Genomic DNA, 14,627 nt, shown 5'->3' with positions numbered 1-14,627 from the left:
TGTCTTAAAGTAAGGACTTGCTTCTTTTCGGCATATTTTAACTCTGCTACATAATACAGCAATCCCCTAAAAAATCCAAACATCGTTAATGGGAACTATGCTAATTTTTATTTGCTGAATGAAAAGAATTCATTGTGCGTCCACAGGCTACTAAAGTGAAGATCTTTCGTTCGTTCCATTCGAAACGCGGACTAAAAAGTTCTATTGAAAAAATTCCTAATAGTACAGTCATTGAAGCTTTTCATCTCCGAATTCTTTGAAACTGAACCGACCGACTTGAAATTTGGCAGATGGATTTGGATTGGTTAGAGAAAAGGTCAATGAACATTAGTGACATAGGGGCGATTGACGCTTCCACCCTGTTGGACACCCTCCTCCATACTATAGCTTCAAAATTAACCGAGTTATTGTAAAAAAATTTTTTCGGAGCAAAATAGGCTTTCTTAATTTTGGAGCAAAATGTTAGAATTCAAGTACGCGTCAGCGTGTATAAAAGTTGATACAGGTAGATGTCTGTGTACATCACACATATATATGTACATACATACACACACATTCCATCTGATTGGGGATGGGTTAAAATTCAAAATTATTTACACCCTATAAAAACTTTGGACTCATCTGCACCACAAGAACTACTGAAAATGATCTTTTGCAACTGCAAAAAAGGGTGTGACTTGTGGTTGCCGAAGAGTTGGTTTGTTCTGCAGTTCAACTTGTGGAACATGCTGTGGAGATAACTGCCAGATTTGTCCACCAATTGAAGAAGAAGAAAAGCTTTTAGACAGTAATTCTAATGATTGTAAACTTTAGTGAATTATTATATTATTGAAACATTTTTATATTTAAATTGAAATATTATACAAATAAAATAAGTAAAAAAAATTAGTGTGATTATTTATATGCAGCTTAGCACTTTTTTTATGATTGATTATATTTAAAAATCGATTATAATATAAATATTCAATTTTTTATGATCGATTATATTTAAAAATCGATTATAATAAAAATATTTTACATTAATATTGGTAAAAGAGTAGTTTATACCCTAGTTGAAAATGGCAAAAGTAAAATATTCTTTCATAAACAATATAAGGGAATTTTTATTTTAAATTATTGCACAATTATGGCATTCCAAGATTTAAAACGTAATTTTTTATCATTTTTTTTAGCACAGGGGTGATTTATAAGGGTTGAAAAGTGTTATGAGATACAAAATCTTTCATAAGCAATGAGGGAATTTTTATTTTAAATAATTGCACCGTTAAAGCATTCCAAGCTTTTAAAAAGTAATTTTATATCATTTTTGTCAATACAGGGGTGGTTTTTAGGGGTTGAAAGGGAAAAATTCTTTTATTAGCTATAAGGTAACTATTATTTTAAATAATTGCACGATTTAATCATTCCAAATCTTTAAAAAGTAATTTTTTATCGTTATTTTTTGCATAGGGTTAGTTTTTAAGGGTTAAATAAAGGTTCGAAAAGATCAAATATATCATAGAACATGAAACATTATTTAATCTTTGTGCTTGAACAAGATTTTTATCAATAAAATGCTTAAAACTAAATTATTTCAATTTTTTCCACTTAGGGGCAGTTTTTACCCCTAAAAAAACAAAAAGCGCCAATCGGACTTATGTCATTTTTGAACTTGAGCCTAAGATGAGCCTTATTCTAAATTTTCATGCAAATCCATGCAGTTTCAGAGAATTCGGAGGTTACAGCTGATTTTCAGCTTCAATGACTGTACTATAAAAAATTTTTCGTTTGAACCGTTGAGTATTTACATCAATAAAAGTAAATATGTCGCTCGTCCTACCCCGCGTAACTTGCTTTGCCATAAAGAGGGTCTTAACAAAGGTGAGGTTTAGAGGGCCCTTGAGCTTAGCTCCAAAGAAGCCGCATGTTCGACCTACAAAAACGCAGGGTGGGTTTTACTCTGGTTTACGTTTGTTAAGTTTAAAAAACTACACTGTGCCGTATCTACCAACTGAAATATTACTGTTAAATGCACAATTGTTTGGAAGGTGTGCAAACGCGATTTTAATTTCCGTAAAAATTATACTTAAACCTACTGGTCTGTGAAATAAAAATGACGAACAAGGACATTCATTTGTACTAATTCAAATAAGATTAGAAATGTTTGTTTTCTTAAAAAACTAGGAAACAGCATCTGCGGATCCCGCACTGGAATACCGTAAAAGTATGTCACTGTGCCGTCCAATAATGTGCGGTCGGGGTATTCCGAGTGCGCCATCCTAATCGCTTGTCGCTCTGGTAGCCCCAAGGCAAGGCGTCCTCTCCTAAATTATTAAGCGCCCGTTTGCGTTGCAGGAGTTCCTCTTGGCGATCGATGTGACGTCGAGCGGCACTCCCGAGGAGAAGCTCAAGTGGGCCTTCCGCATGTACGACGTCGACGGCAACGGTGTCATAGACATTCAGGAGATGACGAAGATCGTACAGGTAAGCTACAACACCCTACATAAATAGGTCTGCAGTATCCTGAGCTGTCATTTACGCATGTGCAGACGATTTAGAACCACATACATATTATAATAATATTTGTTTTTTACTCTACTGTGAAGGAATTAAACTAATTCAAAGAAATGTATTGTATTTAGATCCAGTCCAGTGTCTGTCCGTATATCTTAGCTAGTGCGAGCGTCGGAAAACGTTCGGGGAAAATTGAAATATACGGTTCCAAACGTAGTGGGAAAATTATTTGTCCCGGGGCATATGACACTTTGAATACCAAGGAAATGAATCTAAAATATAACGCGTAACATCGAAATTGTATTTCCATTCGCCTGAGAATAGAAAGAAAATCCGCAGGCGATAAATAACACTTTCTGTAGGATTTTAGGAATATAACGTGAATGATCTCCATTCAACATTTGTAGTACTGGTATCGAAAGCAGATATTTTCAACGTAGTTCTGTATTATCCTGTTCTAAGAAAGTGTTCATATTTTGAGAGTTTTGGTATAATTTAATGTAAATAACACTCCTGCATTTGAGACAAATGTGTAAGTGGATTGAAAAGTTAGTTGGGGAATGGCTTACCCGGTGCTAGCGAGGTTGTAGTTCCATATTACAAGACCAGGGGCGCAGTTACTTGGTAATTGCTTTTACGTGCCCCTTAAACTTTTTAATGTTATCCATATTTCTTCCTTAACGAGACAAATTAGTGTCTGGATCAAGTAACGAAGACGAACGTTAACTTTGCATAATGCCGACACGTTATGTTTTGTAATCGTTTTATTGGTCGTTAGTTATTGCTCTTATTGCTTTATTAGATTGTATTTTAATGAGATAGCTTCGAGGTAAAAAATTCGAAATACTTAAAAACTCCTTAAAATTGTTCAAAAAAAAATCCCCAATTACAAATATGTACATAGAAAGTACAGATAATTACCTACAAAATGAAAAAAAAATCGCCTTAATACGATGAAAATTGACGGAGCTATGCGCATTACAAAAATGGCGAAATTTCGGTGTAAAATTTGTGTGCAATAATTTTGTTGTCAAGTGTACTTGTACAAAATATTTCGAAAAACATACTCCAGAAGTACGAAAGGGTTTAAAATACTTACATCGAAAATTTCGGACCTCAAAAACCACAAAATACTTGAAATTCCCTAAAAACTTAAGTATTTAGAGGTTTTGGCAATATTTCAAGGTATTATCCGTACTTTTCTCCTTTCGTTGTCTTTGGAACTGTTAGTAAAGATCTACCGAATAAATGACTTCCAAAACGAATTTCAGTAACATTCGGTAATCAAAAAAATAAATATCCTACGATATTTGTTGACATAGAATTTCAAGAAGACCCCTGCATCACTTTTTTGGAATTAACCGCATTCGACACCCGAGGTAGAAAGACATTGGCAGCTTACAGCGCATACTGTGTGCAGATACGAAGGCCTGTTTCTTCGGGTCTTTTCTTGCACTTCTGTCTCGACAAGTATTGTACGGACTGCATTTTATTATCACACAGCACTTTTCATAGAGTCTCATTTATAGAACGACTTTGTACCAAGAGAAAACCTTACTGGGTACCCTGCGCCTGCTATTGACACGAGTTCCTGTATCGTATGTTCTGTATCGTATATTAATTCTTGTTCCGCAGGCCATCTACGACATGTTGGGCGCCTGCTCGTCCAACCGGCCAGCCGACTCGGCCGAGGAGCGGGCCAAGAACATCTTCGCCAAGATGGACGAGAACAACGACGGCCAGCTCACCCAGGAGGAGTTCCTCAAGGGCTGCCTGCAGGACGAGGAGCTGTCGAAGATGCTCGCGCCCTAATCCGCGTAAGCGCCGGCAAAACCCACCCAGACGGGGTTCGCACTTTCAGAGACTTATTTTGGACGCGACATGCGGTACATCAGCCCACCCACAGTACCCACCACGCACATCCGGTTTTGTAGTCGAGGAACCGAACAAAAGAACATCGACGGGATAGGTCTTAGCGGTTAACTTTCGTTGCTGCGTTTCGTTCTGTCTCTCTCTCTCTTTCAGCTTTTCACCGCGCGTCTCAGCTTTCGGGTGTACTTTTCATACGGATTCAAGGGAGGCTTGCCCACCACCCCCCTCACCAGTTTTCTCTTAACGTCTCGCGCGGAGTAAACACCACTAAATATTAAATAAGTACCTTAAATCAAGAAACAAACAATAAAATGATGAATCATAAAAAAGTAAATGTGATAAACACGTCATTAAAATGTTGTAGCGGTAAAAGAAGAACACAGTCCTAGCATAGAGTCCAATACTGCACAAAATAATTTAAGATAGATAAGAGTACAGGTTTTATATATATTTTGTGATAGATGATCGTTTCGCGTTGCAAAAGGCACAATTATATTTTTATTATTAAGTTTCTAAACGCTGATCTCCTAGAAAGTAACAATTTTCGTTTTAACGCATACTTATAACATCCACTGTTGTATTTTACCGTACGGTTACTTGTGTACATGTACTTGTTCGCCATATTAATCCTAGCAACTTAAAACACTAACACGTTAACACAACCCCGCACAATGCGCGCTACAAAATAGTCGTACGCCGCATCTTCTTCCACATAATCTTTGAATTTCGGACTAGATTTTACATCCACACTAATTTTGTCGTCTAAATGGCTATATTGATGTATACGTGACTGAATGAACTCACTAAACCATGTTTCTGTGGATGTGCATCATTTAAATATAAATAAAACTCATATTTGCCGGCGACAACGCGTTTCCTACAAGAAGGTTCTGCCAAGAACGAACGGACCACTTGAAATTTCGGACCCAAAAAAATAATACAATTGTTCCTATGGCCTATCGTCCTTTGTTACAAGGCATCAAAGAATTTTCGAAAACGTCGTTTTGGCAGCCTTCTCGTTGAGGCGTGGGGTCGCTGTGCCGTAAAAACCTCCTTAAACAATCAAATCTAAATAAGAGACCAAAAGCTAAACACGGAAAAGTCAATTAACGCAATACTGAGTGTGATCCCTTCTGATATCTCATAGCCTTAGGAGAAGCGCGTCTAGTACACCCCTTAATCCGTTGCAAGACTATACGCTGGCGGGGAAGTTGCATTTAATTGGAGCCGTCATACCTCGGCGCCGACTTTAAGCGGTATCCATATACGTGGGCTCCGGCTATAAGCATTTCGGGAAAAAAACTAGCTTAACTCTCTTGCTCATACCTGAAGCATTTCTAGATATACAAAGTAAGTTATAGAGGAGTAAACTTAGGGCTTGGTAGACGACCACGTCGTCGGGGTGCGACAAACTAGGTGTTGTTAAAAATATTTGGATGTACTCTACATTTTAAGCATATCATATACATGTAACCTGTCCCTTTAGGTCACCTTGCCGAATTCTAGCGTCTGACAATTCTTCGAAGTTCGCCCGCCCTCGATCAATGTCCCTCGACATTTTTGGCACATATCGGATGAGGGCTTTGGCACTGTTCGGGGTTCCTGGGTCTTTCAAATCTTCGGTTGGGCCGTGCTTGGAAGCCTTGAACGTCGGTTTCGCGAGTTTTCTTCCAATATTTTATATTACAGTACTTATTGAAAAAGCTGCCTAAATTTGACAACCTTTGTTCCAAAACTTAAATAATTTGGAGCTTGGGAAGGGAACAGTCTATTGATACTATTTTAGAGGTCTTCGGCAAAAATGAAGTATTACCAGAAATTGGTAAACATTTATTTACTGCGAAAAGTGTATACTTCGCAATACGGGTCAATTTATAAATTGACCTCGAAGCTCAAAGCTGTATGGAAATACAAGTAATAGGATATCGATGTTCCAGTATCACTTACAATGTTTATATTAAGCGTTTAAGCATGTTTGACATTGTAGTTCAAGTTCAGAGCAAGGAATAACGCTGGCAGTATCAACAACACGTCACTCTGGTGTTAGGTAATAAACAAGACACGATAACTAACAATAATTTTATAACCAACTGACAACTGATGACAATTTAACACCTCAACTGCTGCCGAACGACAATTCGCGAAGAGAACGCAATTCGGGAAACGGTAAAAACAACAGAAAATTATTGACATTGTTGCCAGACCTCTAGTTCAAGCCCAAGGATCTGACAACATTGTCATTCATTTTCTCTTATGAGTTCACAATTAAAAACATATTCTTGCATAAAGTAAAGTGACGTTTGGAAAAGTACATGGTTAAATTTTGATCTTGAACTTCGTAAAGTCGCATATAAATTGTTTTTTTCTTGCAATGTTGCATAGAACTTTATTTATTTTGGTCTTTATTGGAAGTATTAGACGTACAACCCTTATACTGATGACGTTGCGTATACAAATAAATGGCGATGTAAAATCAAGGTCAGACTGCATCAAACGAGATCACCCACGTTTTAAAAAGAGTATTGCAATGCTATTAATTCCTCCTTCATGGCGTGGCATTAACTAACCGATGTAGTTGATATGTCGTCGCCGGGAAGAGGAATAGCGGACCCAAACACCACCGACGCTATCTCATCTTCGAATTTCTTCGCTACAATTGCCTTTCCAAGCGGAAATCGATACCAGAAGCAAGTGCAGGCGTTACAGAAAACTGTTTACATGCAAATGCGATCGCGTTCTACACGTAAACCGCCGTAGTGAATCGATGTTCACGGCTTCCACGCAGGAACACCCTCTCGTACTCTATACACACCATTCCCAGTATTCTTTTGGACCCCACTGTAACGCGCCGTCCGGTGGTCCTGTGCCGCGAGCCGTCTTGACGGGATTTTTCGCGTTTCCCTTTTGCGTCCCCCTTCGCCGGGACGGGAAAAGCGTCGTTTGTGTTTTTCGACGGGCGCGCCGGCCACATCAGGATGGCGGGTAAGTCAACCGGAATGTCTGTTGGTTTTTGCGGCCGGAGAAAACAAAGGGCAGAGGTCAGCCGTGGGCTTTTACGAGGGGCCGTTCTGATTGATGTCGCGCCAGTAAAAACTGCCTGCGGAACATCTGCCAAGAAGTGTACGTCTCGCTCGTTATTGGCTTCCGCGGAAGGTCGATGGTTTTTCGACCAACGGGGGCTCGATTTTGAAAGACACTTGAAATTACGTTATTTTTTCTTTCAAGGGCAGGGATACGTATTTCCGACCACTTCTGATTACAGTTATGTGGCTAAGCAGCTCTCCTTGTTCTGGGGACATGGTAGTTGCCAATGTAACAACCTTTGAGTGTTCAGAAGTTGAGTATGGTTCCAAATTTGCAACCACTTTCAAGTAATTTTTATAGTTTTCTAACGTTATGCAGATCTTTAAAGTCTTGGAACTCATAAGTAACGTCAATAATTATCAACGATGTTAGCGCTACTTATAGAACTACAACTACAAAGTACATTTCCACACTGGAACGTGGTCTTACGGAATCGTCGTCAGAACGTAAAAATTATTTTAGTTATTGGTCTATAACGATCTACGTCCCAACAACTGATCTTATAGTTTTTGGTAGAAGCTACTGCTGGTAGAGTCATTAAAAAATTTGACATATCAAGATCGGTAATCACAGTTACTGATTACTGTAGTCCTTATACAAAAAACACGTTCGTTTTCCGCAATTCGCAAGAACTTGTAATCAGAAAAAAATATCGGCACGTTTCATGTTGGTTATTTTTAACACAGCAAGTCCAAAACACGACATATCGCATGCGGGACCATTCCTAATGGACTTACCGTTTCGTTCTACTAGAAATAACATTTAAACAACACTTTTATAACCCCCTTATATAACCGCTAATCGCAAATGTCGCGGCTGACCCAGAAACTTGTTCTCAATCCGGCCAAAAACCGACGGCGCAACCTGGCTAGTCAGCCTACTCCGTTTCTTTCGTACGTTTTTGACACTGAAGCGTCACATAAAGAGAAATTGGTAACAGAGATGTGATACATCGTTCACCTTTTATAGTGGGAGATGTTTGGATCGATTATGTCTATTCATATTTTTCTACTTGCACATATTGTATAATATATTATTATGCTACTTCTAGATGTTCGTTAAAAATAAGCATTTGGATTTTGTGACGGGCGCGGGACCGTCGCTTCGCCCTGTACACCAGGAGGAGTCCCGCGACCGGAAGTGTGAGGGACCATCCATGGTTCTTGCTAAGTGTTTTAGATCTTAGGTTCCTGCGATATTTGTACAAGTAGACGCTTGCGGCGAGTAACGTTACATTTATTAAATGCGTAAGCGTAAGCGGCCCGAGAATGGATCCCTGAGGCATGGCGTCGGTTATCTTTGAGACAAAAGATTGTCAAGTGATGTAATGGTACTTTGGCAAGCGTTTATTTTTTAGCGTGTAGTCTCGTCTATTATTTTGTACTCAGTTAAGTTTTTGTATATTTTTATATTTAGTGGTAATCTATGAGAACTGTCCGAAGACCTTGGATGGTTCGCCTCGCGATGGTGTAGTAATATTGAGGCCAGAGGCATTTTCTTAGGAATAAATTATATAATTAACACATATTGATGGCAGATAATCTTTGGATTTTTATCACTTAATATTATGACAATTAAATGATATACATATTTGGACAAATTGGTGGTTTTTCTTGCGTGCGTGGCAGCAAGTGTGAATGGTTTTGAATTTCACGAAACATGTACACCAACAACAAAAACCCAATTCGTTTTTTGAATCATTTAAAAATATAATTTTCAGTATACGTAAGTCATTCCTGGGCGCACGTACGGCCTACTGAATAATAATATACCGCCCCCTCTCCCGCACAAGTCTCCGACTTGCGATGAAGGTGAGGGGTAGAGATATTATCATTATTATAATTATAAAGATCAAAACATTGTGTTGTCGTTGTTCCATTTAGACTCTTGTAAATGATAAGTTGAGATTGGTTGGTGTTGGAATATGGAAGAGTTGATATTTATTTTGAAGCAGTAGCCTTGAAATAGAAAAGAAAGCGATTACTTAAACCGTCGTTTGGCGTTTTTTTTTTGTTCTCAGGGAACGGAAGGAGCATTAGGGGGGTGAGAGAAGCTGAACGGAATTTAGCTTAGTCATGGGGAAGCAGAACAGCAAATTGAAGCCGGAGGTGCTGGAGGATCTCAAACAAAACACGGAATTCTCAGGTAAGAAAGTCGAAAGGATAATTGTACCGAGTTTGCACGGTTACTCTGTTGTAAATGAAAAACTTCAGTTTTAATACATAATTTTCTATAATTTGTTGAAACAAAAGAAAGGGAAGCGTTTCGGTAACCTTTTCTGTTTTCAAGTATTAGTTGGCAACTAATTTGTACACAATTGTTTCATTCGGAGCGTTCCTTCTACCGAAAATTACACGCACAGTCTCGGCTACACGCTCTCCGTACCTGTAATGAATTTTCACAACCTTCACTCGCTCATCCATCGTATAGCGCTCCATTTTGTCTAACTGCAACGTGTATACTACAACTATGACGCCGCGCAATGCTGCCAACTCTTCGGTATGAAAATTGAGCACAATTGGAATCCTGTGATACTTTTGGGACACCTTTTATTTGCCCAAATTACAATTACCGCCCCGTATTTTCTCTTTCACGTTTCCCTCGCGGGATATGCATTTATATTCGCTCCCGAGATTATACTAGAGGATTTTAATATGCCTTATCGGTGCAGTTCAGCCTAGCCCGCCTCGGTTTTTTCCTGCTCCTCGCGAACAATTTGAAATTCTAATTCCGTCAAGCAGATTAAACTGTTTTATATTTCCCTTTATACGTAAAAGTTTGTTGGGGAAGGCTTGCCTTTGAATTTTAATAAAGCCTGTCCTCGAGGGACAATAACGAAGCGCTCTAGATATTAATGTTGAGTTTACTGCCCGCTCAAACGGAAAATCATCTGAATTGGGATTGGAAGAATATGTTTACACTGTATTAATTTCAATATTTTGGTTGTATAAAAAGATCTCTTGACTCGTGTCTAACACGGCTAACTATTTTTATTGTACAAATATGAAGGACGTAAGGTTAAAAGCGAAATAAATAAATTTTCTCTGTTCTTCAGAAGGTACGATGTTTTCACGTGAAACTGTTTTATATTTAATATCAAAGCGTTCTCGTTTTGCTGTCACTCAAGAATTTTTTTGTAAAAAATCAAAGGCACCTGTTTACTTTTACTCACAAAAGGGAATATTACAATCAAACTGAATTAAAATCGCAATTGTGAGCAACAAAAACGCTACAACTGAATGCGAAAGGGAATACTTACTTTTGGTTGTAGGTTACCGTTTTGGTTTTCAGAAACGAAGCTCTTTGCGAACGTCAGATAGTAAAAAAATATATTTCTTGCCCCATAATTGCAGTTTCAGAACTAGAAGGGATTACTTTGCCCCACATTTGGAACAAAAAAAAAATAAAACTTGTCCTATTGAAATAAATGAATAAAAAAAAAGTAATAATAGTATTGAAGCAAATTTATTCAATTAATTTAATAAGCAGCAACTGTATGAAAAGTCTTTTTTATATTCTCTATTTATTTTTTTGTAGACGCCGAGATCCAGGAGTGGTACAAAGGATTCCTCAAGGACTGCCCCAGCGGTCACCTGTCCGTAGACGAGTTCAAGAAGATCTACGGCAACTTCTTCCCGTACGGCGACGCGAGCAAGTTCGCCGAACACGTGTTCCGCACGTTCGACGCCAACGGCGACGGCACCATCGACTTCCGGGAGTTCCTGTGCGCGCTCTCCGTCACCTCCAGGGGCAAGCTCGAGCAGAAGCTCAAGTGGGCGTTCTCAATGTACGACCTAGACGGGAACGGGTACATCTCCCGGCAGGAGATGCTCGAAATAGTCACGGTACGAGGTCACGCATCGATACGTGCGATTAGAAAGCTAGTGACGTTTCCTTTTTCCTTTCAGGCCATATACAAGATGGTGGGCTCCGTGATGAAGATGCCCGAAGACGAGAGCACGCCCGAGAAACGCACCGACAAGATCTTCCGGCAGATGGACCGCAACAAGGACGGCAAACTGAGCCTGGAGGAGTTCATCGAGGGCGCCAAGAGCGATCCCTCGATCGTGCGACTGCTGCAGTGCGATCCGCAGGCCCAGTAGTCCTCCCCCAACCCCACGAAAGACTCATATTCTCATCTTAAGTTGTGTACATCAACCACTCTTGTGTGATCGCGAGGTTAACTCGGCCAAATCCCGGTTTGAAACGGGGGATAGTAGGAGTTGATCAGAATACTCAACGGAGAAATGGAAGCAGGGCGGGAATTTTACCGTTTTTCGACCCGATCGTTAATGAGACCTCCGGTCGATCTTCGCTGGGGTGCAAGGTTAAGTAACGGATATACCTCAATTTTTTAAAGCGACACGCTACACTTAGAAATTTGATATATTTTTTTGAAAATAAAAGCAATACTCATGGGGCGTGAAGCATGCCGCGCGTTCGAGTCTATTGCGAAGGTTGGCGAGGTTCCATTAACGACCAAATTCCTTTTTCATAACAAATCATTCGTTAGTGAAGTCTATTATTTATGTATCAAAATGAAGTAAATATGGACTCAAGGTAAGTGAAGAATGTGAAAAAAATTGCAGATGCACCTCAAGTTTAATTCAGATGCGAAGGAATAATTGAGTTGGTGAATATATTGCGACATACATTCCCCCTTAGTGAAAATATTTCACAACTTGACATATTCACCGAGTTTTCATCGGAAAAACGGGAAATTCCCGACTGCCGTTCCACTTCGCCTACTACACTCTACTATACCTACCAATTTCCAAGATTTCCGCGCAAAGAACCAGCAAGAGACGAACAGTTTTCTGTTGTAGTTACAGCTAGTTCTCCAGACGCAGAACCCGGACAACATCACCTTGTTTTTGTCCCATAAACCGCGGATTGTTAAGCTCACCCTCGCATAGTTTTAGTAACAGTATATTTAATCTTAAAATTAATTTAGTGAAGATAACGATTAAGCAAGTTTTTAAGCAGAGCTCTTTTGGCGCGGCTGCTTCGAGTTGCTCGAACCCGCTGAGGTTTCCTCGACTGCGATCTTAGGTAGATCAGGTTTCGTGCGGGGAAAACGAGAGGGCGGCACTCCGTAGTTTGGGTCGGATATCGTGCGCTTGATATTGAGACTGCTCTTAGAATCTCGAATATATAATAACACAGTTGTTAGCTATGTATTTCATATGCTTAGCAATACGGAGACTGATACACTAACACATAGATTTATTATTCGTGTTGAATCTGTTAACGGTTGTTTGTCCAATTTTATTAGTAACAGTGAGCGCCGTTCGCTCGTTTTTCTCGCGAGAGATGCTTAGTTTTAGTGATTTTTAGTGGTCAGCGGGCAAGTTCCGACGGCAGTCCCGAAGCAGCCGGTCCCTACCTTTTCTGAACTTCGATGAACTATACCTACTATATATTATTGATAACTTAACTCAAGTAATCTTATTATTCAAATATATCAATTCAATGTTACTGTTTTCAAAGTTTTTATGTCAAAGAAGTTGAATGTAGATGGTCTATTTTATTGTAACGTTCCAATGTTATCTCAATGGTAAATGGTGCTTATCTGGGCTGCGGCTTGCGGACTTCAATCAGGGCCCTTTCGGGCCGTCGGCCCGTCCTCACCTGCCACGTTCTGAATCTCATTTCATCGATTATACGAGGGGCTTTCGAAATGTTCTCACAATAAACGTTCTGCATCTTTTAAAGGCTGTAAACAGTAAAAGACAATTTTTGATGTTATATTTTTTATCGGACAGTACCGTCAAGAAACGAATATACATAGTTGCTTTTAGTTTTAGAAGCAACGGGTAACCGGTTTGTTTTAAGAATATTTTAAGCCCCCTGTAATCACGTTCTGCACCTTCTTTCGACTTGAAAAAACAAATAGGATGTGTTCGAAAACTATTAAATACAGATAACAAAACTGCGAGGTCAGGCTGCACCGGAAAAGGAATCCTATAATATCGCCATTACAAACGAGGAATAAGAGGTAACAATTTTTTCGATTGCAGTGGATTCCTTGTCGGTTGGCGCAGTTGGCCTTGACTCGTGAAAATTGAAGTGCAAACGAGGCCTAACAAACGCGTAAACGCAATAGATCTAGTCGATTGTTTCCGACAATTAGTTTTGTACAGCAGGCCGTCCAGAAGGCCTTGCAAGCACACCGAACATGTCTTGATCTTCCTAATGTCTTGCGCGATTGTGGTTTTGATTATCAATGAATACTTGTCTACTACATGTAATATCAAAAATAAAATTGCTGATGCATTAATCAAATGTTAACCGTAGTTTAATTCACTCCTCCCCACTCGCGACAACATAATTGTTGGAACTGGAAGCTCTCTTTACCTTTAGGACTAAATTAAGAATTGATACGGTTAATTTATTAAAGAATCTCGGTAATTTACAAACAGTTTCTCCGGAAGTCGAAGAAAATCATCTTTCAATCCACACATCCTCCAGGACTGTCTCAGAACAGCAATCTGGAGAAACGACGATTGAACTGCTCCTTGGAATAATAATTGTAGAACGCCCCGCTGATTTCCGACTTGGTAACCAACTTCACGTCGTCTAAGTGCCTGTTGAAGGCCTCCACCTTGTACACGGGATTGCTGCGTGTCCTGCAAATCCTCTCGGCCCAGGTCTGAGCTGGAGGGATTCTTCTACGGATGCCTTTGCGTCGGCTGGCCAGAACTTCCATGATGTCATCATAGTAGTTCCGCCGGTACTCGGAGATGTATTTGTAAGGCAGGAATTTAGGCCTGAAAGAAATTATCGGAATCGGTTGATAGGACATGCGAATTATATTTTTAATCGAAAAAATTCCTATCCGCGAGTTTATTGTAAAATTGTCTAAAGGAACATAATACAAGACGTCTCTCATCTCGTGAGTCAAGTACTTTTATTAGTTAACTTTTCTATTTAAACAAATAAGTGAGGAAAACAGTTTTTTCACGAATGTATAAATCATTACCATGGAAAATACTTTACAGCACTATACTTTCTCTAAACTGACAGATAAATAGGTCTTTTTTAAATATGCAACAACTTATTTTTTATTGTTTTTGATAATTCTTCAAAATATGCCAATAATATTATTACTGGTATCCAGCCGTCTGCCAATATATTCATTATAATTATTGTTTATATCACAAGAGGCACAACGTTAA

At 39.2% G+C, this 14,627-nt stretch overlaps 3 protein-coding genes across 4 annotated transcripts in view; 2 read left to right on the top strand and 1 right to left on the bottom strand.

The window, feature by feature from the left end:
- LOC108910424 (neuronal calcium sensor 2) overlaps positions 1–9,049 on the top strand; it is a 39,384-nt gene extending 30,335 nt beyond the window's left edge. The window contains exons 4-5 of the mRNA XM_018715013.1: positions 2,335–2,463; positions 4,129–9,049. Coding sequence (XP_018570529.1) covers positions 2,335–2,463; positions 4,129–4,305 — 306 coding nt within the window. The 3' untranslated portion in view covers positions 4,306–9,049. The remainder of the gene's footprint in view (positions 1–2,334; positions 2,464–4,128) is intronic.
- LOC108910423 (neurocalcin homolog) overlaps positions 1–13,740 on the top strand; it is an 84,169-nt gene extending 70,429 nt beyond the window's left edge. For both annotated transcript variants that reach the window (XM_018715012.2, XM_018715011.2), the window contains exons 2-4: positions 9,470–9,594; positions 10,987–11,294; positions 11,358–13,740. In XM_018715012.2, coding sequence (XP_018570528.1) covers positions 9,525–9,594; positions 10,987–11,294; positions 11,358–11,552 — 573 coding nt within the window. In that variant the 5' untranslated portion in view covers positions 9,470–9,524 and the 3' untranslated portion in view covers positions 11,553–13,740. The remainder of the gene's footprint in view (positions 1–9,469; positions 9,595–10,986; positions 11,295–11,357) is intronic.
- Positions 13,741–13,819: 79 nt separating this feature from the next.
- The window catches only part of LOC108910425 (flightin), a 19,786-nt gene continuing 18,978 nt past the window's right edge, over positions 13,820–14,627 (bottom strand). The window contains exon 3 of the mRNA XM_018715015.2: positions 13,820–14,219. Within this exon, the coding sequence (XP_018570531.1) occupies positions 13,928–14,219 (292 nt within the window). The 3' untranslated portion in view covers positions 13,820–13,927. The remainder of the gene's footprint in view (positions 14,220–14,627) is intronic.

Source organism: Anoplophora glabripennis, unplaced genomic scaffold (genome assembly GCF_000390285.2).
Source record: "Anoplophora glabripennis isolate ALB-LARVAE unplaced genomic scaffold, Agla_2.0 scaffold252, whole genome shotgun sequence".
Taxonomy (NCBI): domain Eukaryota; kingdom Metazoa; phylum Arthropoda; class Insecta; order Coleoptera; family Cerambycidae; genus Anoplophora; species Anoplophora glabripennis.
Note: the sequence above shows the minus strand (reverse complement) of the source record. Positions and strands in the feature narration are given on the sequence as shown.